General features: G+C 37.6%; 1 protein-coding gene across 10 annotated transcripts in view; it reads right to left on the reverse strand.

Annotated features, from left to right (window-relative positions):
• Window positions 1-10,440: 10,440 nt before the first annotated feature.
• The window catches only part of NLGN4X (neuroligin 4 X-linked), a 295,552-nt gene continuing 290,383 nt past the window's right edge, over window positions 10,441-15,609 (reverse strand). For all 10 annotated transcript variants that reach the window (XM_014728751.3, XM_023633866.2, XM_070258121.1 and 7 more), the window contains one exon: window positions 10,441-14,049. In XM_014728751.3, the coding sequence (XP_014584237.1) occupies window positions 13,200-14,049 (850 nt within the window). In that variant the 3' untranslated portion in view covers window positions 10,441-13,199. The remainder of the gene's footprint in view (window positions 14,050-15,609) is intronic.

Below are 15,609 nucleotides of genomic sequence, written 5' to 3' on the forward strand. Positions count from 1 at the left end.
TAATATAAACTAGGCATTAGAGCTTTTATGGAACACAATCTTTTGTATGATGCAAAATTCACGTGTCCCAATTGAGCATTCTACATCGCATAATTCACTTCTTTCAAGAGCCGTAGTTGAGAATGACGTAGTTCTGTATATTCCTCTTCCCATCATTTTGAAATAATTATCGTCTTTTCCTAGAACCGATTTTACAAGAACTAAATACAATAATTCTCCAATTTGTATTGAAAGCAGTAGAAATTTCCCCAGTTTGAGACGCTGTAAATTCCCAATATACTATTTTGGAGATTTTTTTTAACTTTCAGAGGATGTACCATGAATCCAAGGACATTAACAAAATAGACATGCATATACTCTTGTTAAAAGTTCCACTTCGCTGCTGATTGAGAGTAAAATCCAAGTTGGGTTGTTGCTTCTGTTTCTTCCGGGAAATTGAATGAAAGAAGTGTTCATTGAGCTGGAAAGGATTCTACAAAACCGTAGAATCTTCCTCTTTAAAATAAGTTCAACTGTCATATGGCTCTACATGCAGGATGGTGATAAGTGCCTTAATAGAGCTTTTGGAAAGATTGATGGAAAGTCTTGTCATCTGAGTTACATTTCCTACGTCAACACACTCCCTGTGTCACATCATCCACCATCCTTTTCTCTTCTTTTCCACCTCAAGCTTTCACTGTCTGCTGACATAGAGCAGACAGCACCACCTACTGGGTCACTTGCATGGCTTCACAGGACACGTTGAATTTATTTGTACTTTTTCTCTGTTAAAATATTTTTTCTGATTGTAGTATTAATATACATGCAGTTAAAAATAGGGAAACCTAAATATGTTTACATTATTATTTACATTATTTATATGACATTATTTATGTTATAATCCTAAAAACACATGAGGGAAGAAATGAAGAATGTTAAGTAATTTATCCAATGTTAAGCAGCCAGTAAGTGTGGGAGCTGGAAATTGAAATCAGTCTGGTTTGACACCAAGTTCTCTCGCCTCGCACAAAATATTGTCTCCAGGTGAGAAAAGTGGAAGATGAGAGAATCATTGTCTAATGTTCTTATAATAACACTTTTTCCAAGGACCTCGATCAACTTCATAGAAAGAATTTTTAATGGCTTAGTAAAACATGTACATATGTAAAACATATATATGGTAAAATTTATATGTGTATATTCTTTATATTTATAAGTGTATAATATACATTTATTTATATATTTACATATATAAACACATACGATATATATTTACCATATACAGTATATGTTTTACACACACACACACCCCCACACACACTTCCTTAGCCATACATAATATAGTCTCTGTGTGTGTGTACGTCCTTCAAGTAAAAATATTTTCTAAAACAGTGAGCGAAATTTAGCCTTTGATTTTCCTCCAAGAAACAATAAAGACGTAGATCCCAACTGGATTGAAGAAAATTGACCTCAGTTATAGCCTTTTTACATTTGCAAGTACTGTCTTTTATGTTGCTGGAACAAGGATGTGAAAAATGAGAGATTTGCCACATTGGCTGTCAACAGAGCTCTAATCTGGTATTTGTTCTGCTTTGATGGAGGCATAATGCCATTATCTAGACCCCAAGTTTCAACAAGATGCTAATACTAAAAGACTAACTGCACACCCCAAGTATTTCCTTTTAAATATTTATGTAGGCTTAAGTTACTTTGATATACAGGATAAAGATTGTGCTTATCTAAAGATCATTCAAATAGCCCAAGGAAAGTAAATATTTATGTTCAAATACTGTCTATAGCATTTACAAGAGTAAATCAGAGCAAATATACAATTGTTATGTTTCAAAAGAATAGTTTATATGCTCTACAGACCTTTTTCTCCCCAACAATTAGTTACGAATGTGTATATATATATATATTTATACTGAATATGTGTGGGTGTGTGTGCAATATTTACTATATATTATATACTATATATGTGTCAGTATTTTTGTATAATATATAAATATACAGCCATCTTAGATAATAAAATTATATATAATTTAATTTTTATATATTATATATAATATGCATTACAGCCAGTATAACAATATATATATATACACATGTATAGTATACTTACTACTATATATGAATATATATGTATACACACATATGTAAAGACCTCTTACTGATCAAGAAATTTAAGGAAAAATTTCTAATCACTTTTTGTTCCATAAAAATCTTGCAAAATTGCCCAAATCATATTTCTCCATGTCATCACTTCTCTTTCTCCTTGCAGGCAGATTATTAGGATTTCAACATCCTCCTGTAGTGCCTGTGAGTGTGGATATGTGTGTGATAATCATAGGGATGAAGGGTTGGCAGTTGCTCCTTAACATTCACATCCCCTGCTTCCTTTAAGATCAGATGTACCATGTCTGGGCTGCCTCCCACCTACTCAATGCAACTTTCTCTCAATTTGTTTTATGGCCTCCTCTAAATATAGTTCAGTATTATATTCTAAACGTTCTCATATTCTCTTTTTCCTTACAGTGTGTCTGCACAGTCTCCCAAGAGGTGTCTTTCCTCCTAAGGTAGATAAACAAAGCATGCTCTTGTATTTGTGTATATCCTCACAGGACCTAGTTGAGTGCTAGATGTAAAGATGCCAAATGAATAGAGAGAAAATGAAAAACAAATGATGCCAGGCTGTTAGCAGAGTTCCCAGAAGTCGGCAGGATAGAGTGATGGTACCACTTTCTTCACATACTCCCTGGGAACAAACTTGAAAAGGAATCAGATTACCCAGGACCCTGTGAGATTTATATGAGTTTATAATAAATTCTCAAATCTGCCATTTTGTTTTATCTTTAAGTGGATTCTGGGGTGCAAGCAGCAGAAACACAGTCTCTCATTAGCTGATGAACACATGGAAATTAAGTAACTTGTTCAAGGTCACTTGACCTTCATTTGGCCAGAGGAGCAGAAAAATTCAGACCTGATTTTGGTCCACAGCTCCCGATGCTTCACTCTTATTCAGACACATGGCTTGTAGGTTAACTAACCAGCTTCCTTAGCACAATGATACACAGCTTTCCCTTGGGAGGTTGAATGTGGATTTATTCCCATCAGTGACAAAGGAAAACTGCTTTTATTTTACTTATTGATGTTTCTCTTGTGATTATTCATTGATAATAAAAAATACATGTCCTAAAATTGCTGGCCTTATTTACAATTCTGCAAGAAAGTGCCTTGTCATTTACTCTTCTGTACACACATCTTAAGAAATACCAATGAGACCACCGTTGGTATCAGCATCCACTCCTCCCAAGAAACACAGTATCTATGCTCCTTAGGCTGCAAAGTAGTTTCCACTAATAGCTCAGTCCTAAATAAGGGGTCAAGGGGAAGCTGGAGCAAGGTGCATTTCCCTGTTTCCCCTCATTGGCACACTTCAGATTATATGGCCTCTACCATCTATACAAAGCGAGGAGGCTAACAGCTAGTTTTAGATTGAAAATGTGCACAGTAAAAACAGACATTCTGCATAACCGTATTCTATATAGTACTATTATTTTAACAATTGACCCTTAGTACTATATGTTCTGTGCATTAGGCTAGCAACAACTACACTTTTTTTTTCCATTAAAAATCTATAAGGTGTTGTTCAGACCACAAACTGCATTACACTTTCTCTTCAACACACTTCTTTTCAGAGTGCTGTTGACACATGTCCGTTCCAACAAATTTACAGTCCTCTCCAATTTGATTCTTCTGGCTGGAGGAAGTGGCCTTCCAGTCCAAATTGGATTTGTTATTGGAAAGAACGGGCAGGTGGCGTACCTTGCTCTCTGTCATTTTGTCGCACTATTGGTCTTATGGAGCAATCATTAAAAATTTAGGATGAAATAGAATAGGATTCATGACAAATTTATGTGTATGCCTCATATGAAACTCCCTTCTGAGGTGATTTTGCTATTACAGTTCAAAAAAAAAAAGAAAAAGAAAGATGCTATTCCAAATAGGATGTGTTGTAGGATGAAGAAAAATGACATGAAGTGCAGAGCATAGGAACATAGGTTTGGGTTTTGTGGAAGTAGAATATTCAGTGAGAAAAATCCCCATAAGATGTTCAAAGGAATGAGTACTGAGTTAATTGAAGGGACGAAGTACCACTGTCATCCACTTATTTCTAATTTCCTCTCTTATGTAGCCTTCATTGGAGTTCATGATATCCTTAATGAAGTGCCTCAATACCCTACAACAGGGCTAAAATCTAGGGGTAAGGGAGGAGTTGTGAAATCTATGGGCATCCAAATAGTGCTTGAGTCATGAAAAATCTTTGCATGTATAATGATGATTTGTCTTTGATTTTGGATGTTCTTGCAAGTTAAAGAGACCCACTAGGCAAGAGCTGTTACAAGGCTAAACTGCATCTGGAACAGGAAATTTCAATCAGGAATGTTCCTTCTCTGGCACTCTCTTTCTACTTCTTCCCTCCTTCTCCTCCCAGGGTTGTGTGCTTCCTCTCAATTCACATCATCTTGTCGTGTATTTGACTTGATCTTGCTACTGCAGGGGTCCTAAGCTAACCTCATGGAATCTCTCTGCCTTCACCTCTGCTTCAAACATGCCCATTTTGTGTTCCTTTTCTGTTTTTATTGTGAGAGACTCTCGTTCATCTGGATCGCCATTATTATTATTATTATCATCATTATTATTTTGTAATGGAGGCGTTGAGCTTTTCTTACTGAGCAGCCCACAGGCTATACTGATGGAGAAAAATTGGGGGAAAAGAATTAACATTTGAAAAAGTGATTAAATCTAAGAACCCCCCCCCCCACACACACACACACACACATTCACTGCATGATCTGCCTCTCTATCAAGACAGGAAATAAGAGAAATGACTTAAAATATGCATGAAATTGAACTATTGTCCCAAATTATATTGAGTTCAAGACAACTACTACAGCATACGACTGTGTGGACATGTAGCAGGGGGGGCTCCCATCTAAGATAAATAAAGGTGACGTGGGCTCAGTCATACACTGTTTGCTAACGGGATTATGGTGGTATTTACTTATATTAATTGTATGGTGGGTTGATATAATGAAAGTCAAATTTCTGAGGATAATTCATAGAAATCTTGTATTATGTGGTTCCAATGTTTCTCTCAACGTAAGCAGGCAATAGAGTGTGATGTGGTCAATGAGAGAATTAAATATAAGGCACCTACAGCTTCTCGGTGTAAACACCAAGATGAGAATCCATGCATTCTAGGAAACGTGGCTCCAAAGTGGATGCTCTTTCTATTAAATTATTTTTCCAAGAGTTCCAATTTTTCCAAAGAGTCCATAAACCCAAGAGTTCAAACTCCTTCGAGGACAAAGGTAAAGGTAAGATTTAATTTTCATGGCCACAGCTGAAAGTCACATTTCGTCTGACTTTGTACACTAAAACACTTACAAAGATAGCATAATTTTGAAGTCACAGACCATTTCTTCAAAATCAGAGAAGACAAAATCATCCATTTCTCTCTTTAGCCCAAGGCTGGAAAAATATTTCCAGGGGCCATTTTAGACAATAACTGTCATCTGCTAATTTTTTTTATAAAGGGAATGTTAATTTGTTTTTCCAGCACACACAGATCACCAAACGCTCACATACTTTTGCATACTTTCTGAACACATGATATCAATTGTTATTTTCTCTGGTCATCCCAATAATTAGTTCAAAATACAAAATGTTAGTTGTCCACATGACATAATATCTTATATATGCCCCCAATGAACAGAGAGACACACCTTAAAATGTTAACTTGTGCCTTATTTCTGAGAGTGCATGGGATACACGTAAAAGTGATTGCAAAACGATTTGGAAGAACAAGGTTAAAACTTCTTAGGTGATGAGTAGCATTTAGGTCTGTAATAAAAATGTACCTAAAGGGAGTCAAAGGTGACCAGATGCCCCCTTAATTTCTCTTTCTGTTAGGACTATGCCAGCTCATAAATTAGAATGGCAGAGGTAGGGAGAGACAGGATGGAAAACACCACATATAAACATGTGATAGATATTAAAGAGGGGATTAGTTTTCCTAAATGACAACAATAAACAGTAGTAATTTTTTTTCCAGAAACTGGGATCTGGTCTCAGTCAGGGTCTGGTTGTTATTCCAATGCCATGAGGGCAGAAGAAGGAGCTTCTGAAACAGCCATGCGGGATTGGCCGCTGCAGTCAGATCAGATAATGAAGGTTCCTCATGCTGCCTAAGTCTGGGGAAATGGGGTTCCTGCTGCACTTGTATGGGGACAGCTCAGTGCATTGGGGCTCACTCGGTTCTTCTCACAGGCACATATTTCACAAAACCTGTGCTGAGGCCACGCCATTTAGGTAGCGAGTACAGGAAAATCTTTGGCTACGAACAGGTTTCTCTCTGCTTTCTCGTCATTCAAACGTCGCTTCTTTCAAAACCTGGTTTTATAACACGTTTGGCAAACATTCTGCAGAGGCACCCTTTTCTTTTCCTATGTGATAAATTATTTACAATGTGTCCTTGTGTGACTCTCTCTCCTTTTTACTCTCCAACCTTCATATGCCAAGTTCCTGTTCTATGTTCACCCATTCAGGTGAGATGCAGGGAGAGCAAGCGTTTGAAAATGTTATTTCAGCAAAAATGAGATCCCAATATTTAATGACACGAAATGGACCTAACATCGTAGGAAAAACAATAAGAAAAACAGATAAGTTACTTTTTTAAAATAAACTGACACTCCTCAAGATTCTATATGCATTCTGAACCTAATCTGTTTGTGTGCACCAGTGTGGGGGGGGGGGGGGGTGGGGCGGTGTACATGAAAAGAGTTTTAAAAGTTAAAGCTATCAGTTTTCTCAAGGCATAGAGAGATGACAGTATTTTTTTATTTTCCAAAATCCCTCTAAGGGCCGTATGTTTCCTACGGACCAGGTACATCAGATGATAGCTGATAAGCACTCAAGAGCAAAACTGACTTTACCACTGAGACATAATAATGCTTCTAATATTGGAAATGGGGCACCATCTGATTTCCCGGTTATTATGGGACATGTTTAGGGGTGTATTTTCTGGTGCCAGTAATGTATCTTCCCATTTTCTTCCTACATCAACAGTAACACTCAAGTCCAAGGTCCTGCATTCAGGACCTGGCAGGAGGGGCTTAGAAGAATTTTTCTGCCAAGGCTTCTCCTAGCCCTAACCCCTGGCCATTTTTCTCAATTCCCAGCAGCCTGCGGTCAGTCCTCTTGGGAGCTAATGACTGCAGGAGCTAGTCTGAAGACTTCCCTTTAGTAGATTCCACCTGTTCCTTCGGACCAGGTTTTTCTCCTTTTTGGCCAATTGTGCACTAGAAGGCAGTGTCTCCCATTTTCCCTAAAGCTCTGGCCTCCAAAAAACACAATTATTTGTAGGTTTTCTAAGAATTTGTGCTGATAGTCACTTTTCAGAAACATAGGATTGTAAAAGACCTCTCTTTGTATATCCATTTCCATAAATATAATAATGAGAATCTGCAGAGAAAGTATCACTTTTACTTCCGTTGCAGAAGGTAGATTTTTTTCTTCCCAATCAGGCAGACCAAAATACGTGAAATAATGAGTACATTTCAAGGAAGCTCTGAGAAAGTAAAAACAGGTCTGGCATGTGTCAGCTAGTAACTAGCCTGATAATCAATGGCTAAGTCATGGAGCGGGTGGCCCGCACTACATCTAAAAATAATTCAAGACAACCTCACATGAAGGTCATCCACAACCATCAAGGGATAAGACAAAAACAGGGACAGTCTGTAACCACTAAAAGTGACCCAACATTGTCTTTTATTCCAAGATTTCTTTAGTGATAACTCTAGCCATCCTCTGTTCCTCTTACTTCCAGCTGAAAGTTATTGACATCCAATTATCCAGAAAACAACCAATCCAGAACAAATTCTTGCTCCATTTAGCCCTCCTAAAACCACACAGCATAAGCCCAAGCCCTTGTCTACCCATCTGAACTCCTCAGCCAGGTGGCTCACTGGTCTTGCGTGTGCCTTGCCTTTGCTGCAGCAAGTTACCAAACTTGACTCAAATGTGCTCAGGGTCATCTTTGATCATTGCATTTTATCACTTCTAGAATGTGCAGCTATAACTATGCAATGTTTGGGTTTTTTTTCACTTTTTGCTCACTCCTTATCCCTATTCCCACTACCTTTGAAAGGATGATAGTAATTCATTTCTCAAAGAGATTGCTCTAGCTGCCTACTTAACTCTTTCTCTGCACCCAGGACCCCCTGATTCAGACCATCCCCAAGCTGCTTCTAGAGTGAATGATCTCGAATCATGCTCCCCAAAACACTTGAGGATAGTTGGGAACCAGCAAGATCTGCATTGCTTTGAGGGCTTGTTAGAAATGTAACTGTCATCCACCCAACCCCTGTTGAATCAGAATCTGCACTGTAGCCCAATGTCCAGCACATTCTTGGAAGAGTAATCGTTGAAAAGTCCTGCTAACTATCACAAATATGCTCACACCACTTTTGTGCAATCTTTCATCGCCTCCTGCTTGAATTCAGGAGAATGTGCAAACTGTGTATCTTGTGATTTGAGGCATTTTATCAGCTGGACGATGTAAACGTCATTTCCTACACCTTTCCAAACAACACCTTCTATTTTTGAGCCCATGACAAAAAAGCCATGGTTCCCCAAATTTCCTGTCTTCACACTTCAAAGGCACAATTTATGTCTTCCAAGAGCACCCACCACCCTTGTTGCATGAGCATGGACTCCCACATATTTGGAGACACATGGCTTGGGGTAGCATCCTACAGAGCGCTCTCCATTCTTCCCAGATGAAGTTAAGGGTCTGTGTCTAGACTTCCACTGGGTACCATCTCCAACACCCACTGCCACTCTCATTGCTGTACTTCCCTGTCTTCCACTTTGAGTTCTAGAATGGTAAAAGCTGTTTATTTCATTCTTAAGGCCAGCCCCAGCACAGGGCTGGGATGAAGGAGATGCTGGGTAAAGGTTTACTGAATGAATGAATGAGTGAGCGAAAGAGTGAGTGAATGAATGAATGAATTTATACATTTTTACCATTCCTCAAGTTATTCAGAATGGCCAAGAATGCATAAAATGGTGCAAAAAATAATGACTGCCTCTCTGCCTAAAATTTACTAAAGATTCAATTTTAAATCCATGACAATTTTCATTAAACATATATGTATACTATATATGCATATAAAACATTGCTTATATATTTATAAAATATTTATAGATATGATACATACTATGTATGAGATAATATACATATATTTACGTGTTGCATATATAATGATATATATACATAGAAGTAAAATATACATATTTACTATATGTAATATATAAAATATGTATATAAATAAATGTAGAAAATATATATTACATATTGTATAATATATATGGTATATATTATACGTGATTTTATATATAAATGTTTGTTTCATGTAAATATTTTATATTATTTCTATATTTATTTCTAATTATAAATATAATTATATTTTCTACATAAAATATATTCATATATTTGTATTATAATAAATTAAAATAATATGATATATTATTATTATTTAAATAGATTATATTTATTATTATTTACATATAATATATATCCTTTGTGCCTCACATACAGGAAATGACCTGAGTCCCACATCTAAAACAATTCAGAGTTCAAATATAGTAACAGTCACAGTATTTACTGTTTTTCTTTATCTGATAATTAGCTAGTATTACCATGACGTGCGTGAACTTGACTTAGCAATTTTTGCCATATCCCTTATTGGTGAAAAGTTTGGGCTCTGAAGACACACTATCTTGCTTTGAATCTAAGTTCTGCTTCCTCAAAGCTTAGTTTCCCGTTCTCAACTTCTTCAGTTGTCAAATAGGACTAACACAGGTGCCTGCTCCTTAGGGCCACTGTGAATTGCAAGTTAGAAAAGGAATGGTGACATGCACAGTAAGGGCTTGACAAATTAGCTCTCATTGACGGGATAGTAATTTTCTGCCTCTTGAATTTTATTTGGTAGAATTTTTTGCTGTAACTTGAAGATATACTCAGATAAGGCTCTCTGAAAGCTTTAACGCATTTTATGTCAAACACAACTCAAAACCCAGCAACATAAGAATCGACTGTGGTAGAAGTAATGAATCCAAGTGTTCCACTGCAGAAAACATCTTATCATGAGTTTCACCATCCAGGGCTTCCTTTTCCAGTGTCAGGCCAGTAGAAGTTCCCCAACAGTGGCATGAAAACTGTGCCAGGACAGACTGTAAGAAACCGATCTGTTACAAACTGAGTTTTCCATTTATAGTCTATGTCAGATGTACCACTTAGCTTTTAAAATTAAAAAGGCATTCAAAGAAGGAAGGAAGCAAATGAAATAGGCCACCTACAAAAAAGAACGGACGCATAATTATCTGCACAAAGCATTAGAAAATACTGTGATATTTTATTATTAAAAATGCTGCTGAAAAGTTTATACATATGTGTCCAGCCATATATATCTTCTATCATTACTTAAGGCAAAATCAAAAACAAAATCGCAAAATAATAACCCAAGAAACCATTAAACCCTGCGTGCCTTTGAAGGTCAAGAATAAAAGCCTAGGAAAGTGTTTTTTTTAACTTATTTTTTTCTCATTTTTTTCTATTTTTTCTCTTTTTTATAGATAGCAAGTATATTTTATTCTCATAGAACTCTATGAAGATTCTATAACTTCTTTCCATGTAGAAATAAGATATTATTTAAGGTGTATTAAATTGCTTTTGAACATAATCCTCTGTAAAAGCTAAAGTTATTCACTTAACAAGAACTCTTTTTTTTTTCCTTATCCAAATATCACAAGCCTGATACATTACTGTGCATATTGCTAGCAGAAGACAATTGGAAATACTAAACAAATACTGGAATTCACATTACAAACATACTGGACCAACATTGATGCCAAGCATCACTTCCTTTGTGGTTTCATGGAGAGCTTATTTGCCATAGCCCAGCTGGGGTAATACATAGCTTGCAGAAATGGCCTGACGATAGCTTTAGAAAATGATGAATGGGGGACAAAAATCTTATCCATGACACCTCTAGCTGCAAGAAAGGAGTGTTGCTTCACTGTGTGCAAAGTTGGGATTATATTTCACATATGTATATACAGAGAATCACTCTCAAATTCAAATCAAGATAAAGAACAGAATTTATTGTGTGACTTTTATATGCATTTCTAAGACCTGTCTTGTTCTAGAGGGCATTTTCAAACACTCTGATATCTATCGCTACAGTTTTAGTTTAGGGGTTCTGTATTCAAAGGTGTGTGATGGGGCAAGGAAGTTGGACTACCTTTGTGGAGAATGCCCAACTTAGCAATGACTTTCAAGACTGGGTTTCTAGAATAACCACAATCAAGCCCAGAGACATTATCTTCAAATATCTTTGGCTACTATTTCCTGGTGTTGCAATAATTTTTAAAAGGCAAATATAATCAGTTATTATTTTTTCCTTCCATTTTATGACGTTCAAAACATTCCTTAAGGTAAATTGAAAGGACAGTGAGAAGATGACAAGTTGTCGGAGGGACAAATATGTGGTCACCAAGTTGTCAATTTAAAATAAGTGAATAATTTCCATATGTAATCCTGACAGTGAAGCTAACCTAACTTCCAGGAAAATCCATGCAAAGCACTTTAATGTTCTGTCTTTTTTGTTTTCTTTCTATAATATTCATTGATCGGTGACTGATACACAAACCCACAAAAAGCAGTATTTTTAGACAAGCATATGTTTTATCCCATAAATGATATAAAGAATTAAAAAAACCCTGCTTACTGATAAATAAGGGATTTACTGCTTCAAAAAAAAGGGAAAGACACATGGCCTCCTTCAATCTGATTAGCTAAGCTGAGCAGGTACTTCACCAGCCAAACTCTTCCGCAGCTGCTGGGGAACACAGAGCCGTATTTACTCGGCAGGGCATGGCCCCACGAAAGGCAAGCTTTCTTTCCTTTTTGGCAGGGTCCTGGGGTGGGAAGCAACTCTTCCTAAACATAGTCAGAGAACCAGGACTACAGAATGAGATTTGTATTTTGTTTTTCCTGCTGTCTCTCTGCATGTGCGTGTCTCTAATTCAGAAAGCTTTAAAGAGACTCCACGTTGGGGATCCATCTTTGTGTTGCAACTTCATGAAGGCTTAACACACAAAAATGAAAGTTTCCTAAAACAACAGTCTCCTAAAAATGCTGTCGCATGCACTTGTGCAACCAGAAAAGGGGAAAGAGCCCAGTCACACAGAGGGTCTGGGTCTGCTGTGTGACACCACATCTTCCTACAAATGAAATGTGTTAGAAAACCCCGTGTCTTCATTTACCACAAGTAATTAAGAAGAAAACCCTCCTTTGTCCTGGAGGAAACAGAGGTGATATGACTAATGTATATATATATATTTATATACATACAGACCACAATGGAAAGCACAATCTTGCTAAAAGCTCTTTCAAACTGAAAACACCAATAAAAGCTTTTTTGTTCATTTTTTGTTTGTTTTCTGTGTGTGTTTTTGTTTAAACTCACAGCTATATACATTTTTTTTTACAAAGTTTCTTAAATATAGTTCAGGCTGGCAAAACATCTCTTTGCACAGAACTATACGTATGTTACTGCATAGTCAGTTCTTTTATTTTAATAATAAAATTCTACTTTTCCTTCTCTCTAGATTACAGCTCCATATGCTGGGTAAAAGCCCATAAACTCTTTCTTCACTCAAGTAGAGCCATCCATCATATGGCACATAAAGAACTTTTTTTTCCAATCATAATTTAAAAAAAAAATTTTGTCCCTGGCTGAGTTCCAGAAGTGTCAGCTTCTATTGTTATGTTGGAAACAGGAAACATCCAGGTCCTTGAAAAGGTGATGTCCTAGTCACACTAAACATTTGCTGGAGTGGTGGAGATCTTAAAGCAGTATTATAACAGCAATGTATACTTTTCACATTTCATAGGGTCAGAAGTTGATGTTGTCATACTGGGAAATGCCAATGGGATGGGTCTGCAGGGACACAATGATGACTCTTTAACTTTTTTGTCCTAAGTCAGTGGGATGGAGAACATTCCTTGTGTAAAGATGTTGCTTCTCTCTTCTTTCTCTCTTCAATGTTGCTGAGAGGAGGAGCAGAGGGAAGGAAGGGAAACGGCAAAGCTATACTCTAGTGGTTGAATGTCCGTGGGGTAAATTTGTACTGTTTTGTCCTCCACTGAAGGTATTGAAGGTGTGCAAAGGCTGCATCCCCGTCAGTGTGTTTGGAATCATGGTGATGGTGTTTGGTGTCATAAGTGGGATGTCATCTGGGGACCTGCGCAGCGTGAGAGTGTAGTCTGGTGGACAGGTGAGCCTCAGTGTGTCATGAGCTTGGAGGGATTCACACTCATGATCGTGCTCCAGCTGTTTCATCTGCAGTGACATGATCTCTTCATTCTGGATGTGAGCAATGTCATTCGTTGTATTTCTCTGAGGACTGGGGCGCCTGTGCGTCTCATGGCGTCTCTTGTCCTTCTTGTAGTACAGCGCAGCAAATGCCAAAATGTTCAGGAAGAGTAAGGAAGCCCCTACGGCGATGGTGACACTTAATTCAGTGGAATAATCCCGTTTGGTTTCAATGAGGACGGTTGTGTCCTCAGGCCCTGTTTTATGAGGGTCCTTGGAGTGTTTGGGATTGTTAGCAGGAGTGATTGCTGGGCGTTTGGTTGTTGGCCATATCTTGGCAGGAGATCGCCGGGTTCCATAGGGAAAGGAGGTCATGTCAGGAGGAGGGACCTTTGTGGTTGTTGAAACATACTGGAATATCTCATTCAAGTTGTGCAAGTGAGGGACAAGTTCCAACCAGAAAGCCACTTTTGTAGCTCGATAGTGATCCCTCACTCTGGGTTTCAGGCCAATATGCAGATATAGCTGGTCTTTGGGGTTATACTTGGACCAGGCCACTTCCTCAAAGCGATTGGGTTTTGTGTGAATGAACTTGGTATCCTGAGGAACTGGCTGATTAGGGTCACTGGGGACAGAAGGAAGAAAAAAGAGAAAGAAGGTCACATTCTTCCACATGTGACAAGTAAATCTCTTAATCAAATAAACCAGGAAATTATGATCAGTTAATCACACATGTTTATTGATGAGCACCAAGTACCCAAGTAGCAATAGATACATCCTGCTTTCATCCAAACGAGGCTACCATTTTGTCTTTTCCCTAAAATCCCCTCTAAACTTTATTTTAAAAATAATTTCTGATGGCAGTATTATGGCGTTTTCATAACATTTCTACTATTTTTAATTGTATCAAATTATCTTCAACAATGAAGAAGGAAAACAAAATGTGACTAAGAAAATTTTCAGTCTCTCAAGTTGAACTACTTTTGAGCCATAAATTCCAACCAGCGGTGACTAGCCCCACAAGGACATTTGGCAGTGTCTGGAGATGTTTTTGATTGTCATAAATGGAGAGGAGTGTTATGCATTCATATGCATTCCACCCATTTGTAGAGGCCAGGGGCACCGCTGAACATTCTCCAATGCACAGGACAGCCCCTCACATGCGAAGAAGTATTGGGTCTCAAATGTCTATAGTATCGGAATTGAGATATCCTGATTAGAAGCTATTGTTCAAAAACTGGGGCATTCTCTTTCTTGCTTAAGAATTGCTTCCGAGGTCACTGAATAGACATTGCAGTTTTAACAACTAAAATATGTTAAAAATCCAATCAGAATAGGCTTTTGTAATTTAAAAATGCTAATAAATAGAACTATGCATTATTTGTTTGCTCTCTATTTGAAAGAGAAATACCTAAATACTTGAAAATCTTTTGAAGACTGAGTCATGTAAGGGTCAAACAACACTCCACTAATTCTAAGAATTTTGATAACATAGTACTTTTAGATGTGGTGAAGTTAACATGTTTAGGAGAAGTAACACAGTGCAAGAAATTGAGGGTTTTTGTAGATGTTAAGTGCACTTGGCAATTACGAAGAACAAAGAATTGTCTTGTTATTTACAAAAGTGGGCACAGGCAGAAGGAGAATCATCAAAATTAAAAGACAATCCACAAAACATTGTGCTTTAAACATCTTTGCAACTAACTCTTTCAAGATAGCAAACAACTCCCCAAAGATATCGAATTCTCATTTCTTCCAATTTTTTAGGGTTGGTAAAGTGTAAAACAGATTTCATCTTAATGTTTATTTGTTTAAAACAATTTGGGATTACGCATGGAAAAAGTCCCCTAGTGGATAGCATTGAACATTCAGAACGAGTTGAATTTGCAGCACCTGAATCCGGTGCCCTGGGTGCTGTACCTTCTACCTTCCAGGTAACAACTTCTTGGCTGCACTTTTCCAAGGCTGCCTGCAGCCACTGCCTATTTGCTCACATGCCAGAAAGCTGGGGGACCAGAAGGTCCTACTTGAAGATTTCAAGTCTACAGATATTACCAGGCACTGTGCAGGCTGCAAACAATATACTTGACCAACAGGTGCAACATCTGCTGAAGGAAGGACTTTAGCCCTCCATCAGAGGCTGCCAAAATCTCTTCCATGTATTAACCTCTGCTGCTTTCCCTCT

Source organism: Equus caballus, chromosome X, assembly GCF_041296265.1.
Source record: "Equus caballus isolate H_3958 breed thoroughbred chromosome X, TB-T2T, whole genome shotgun sequence".
Lineage (NCBI taxonomy): Eukaryota > Metazoa > Chordata > Mammalia > Perissodactyla > Equidae > Equus > Equus caballus.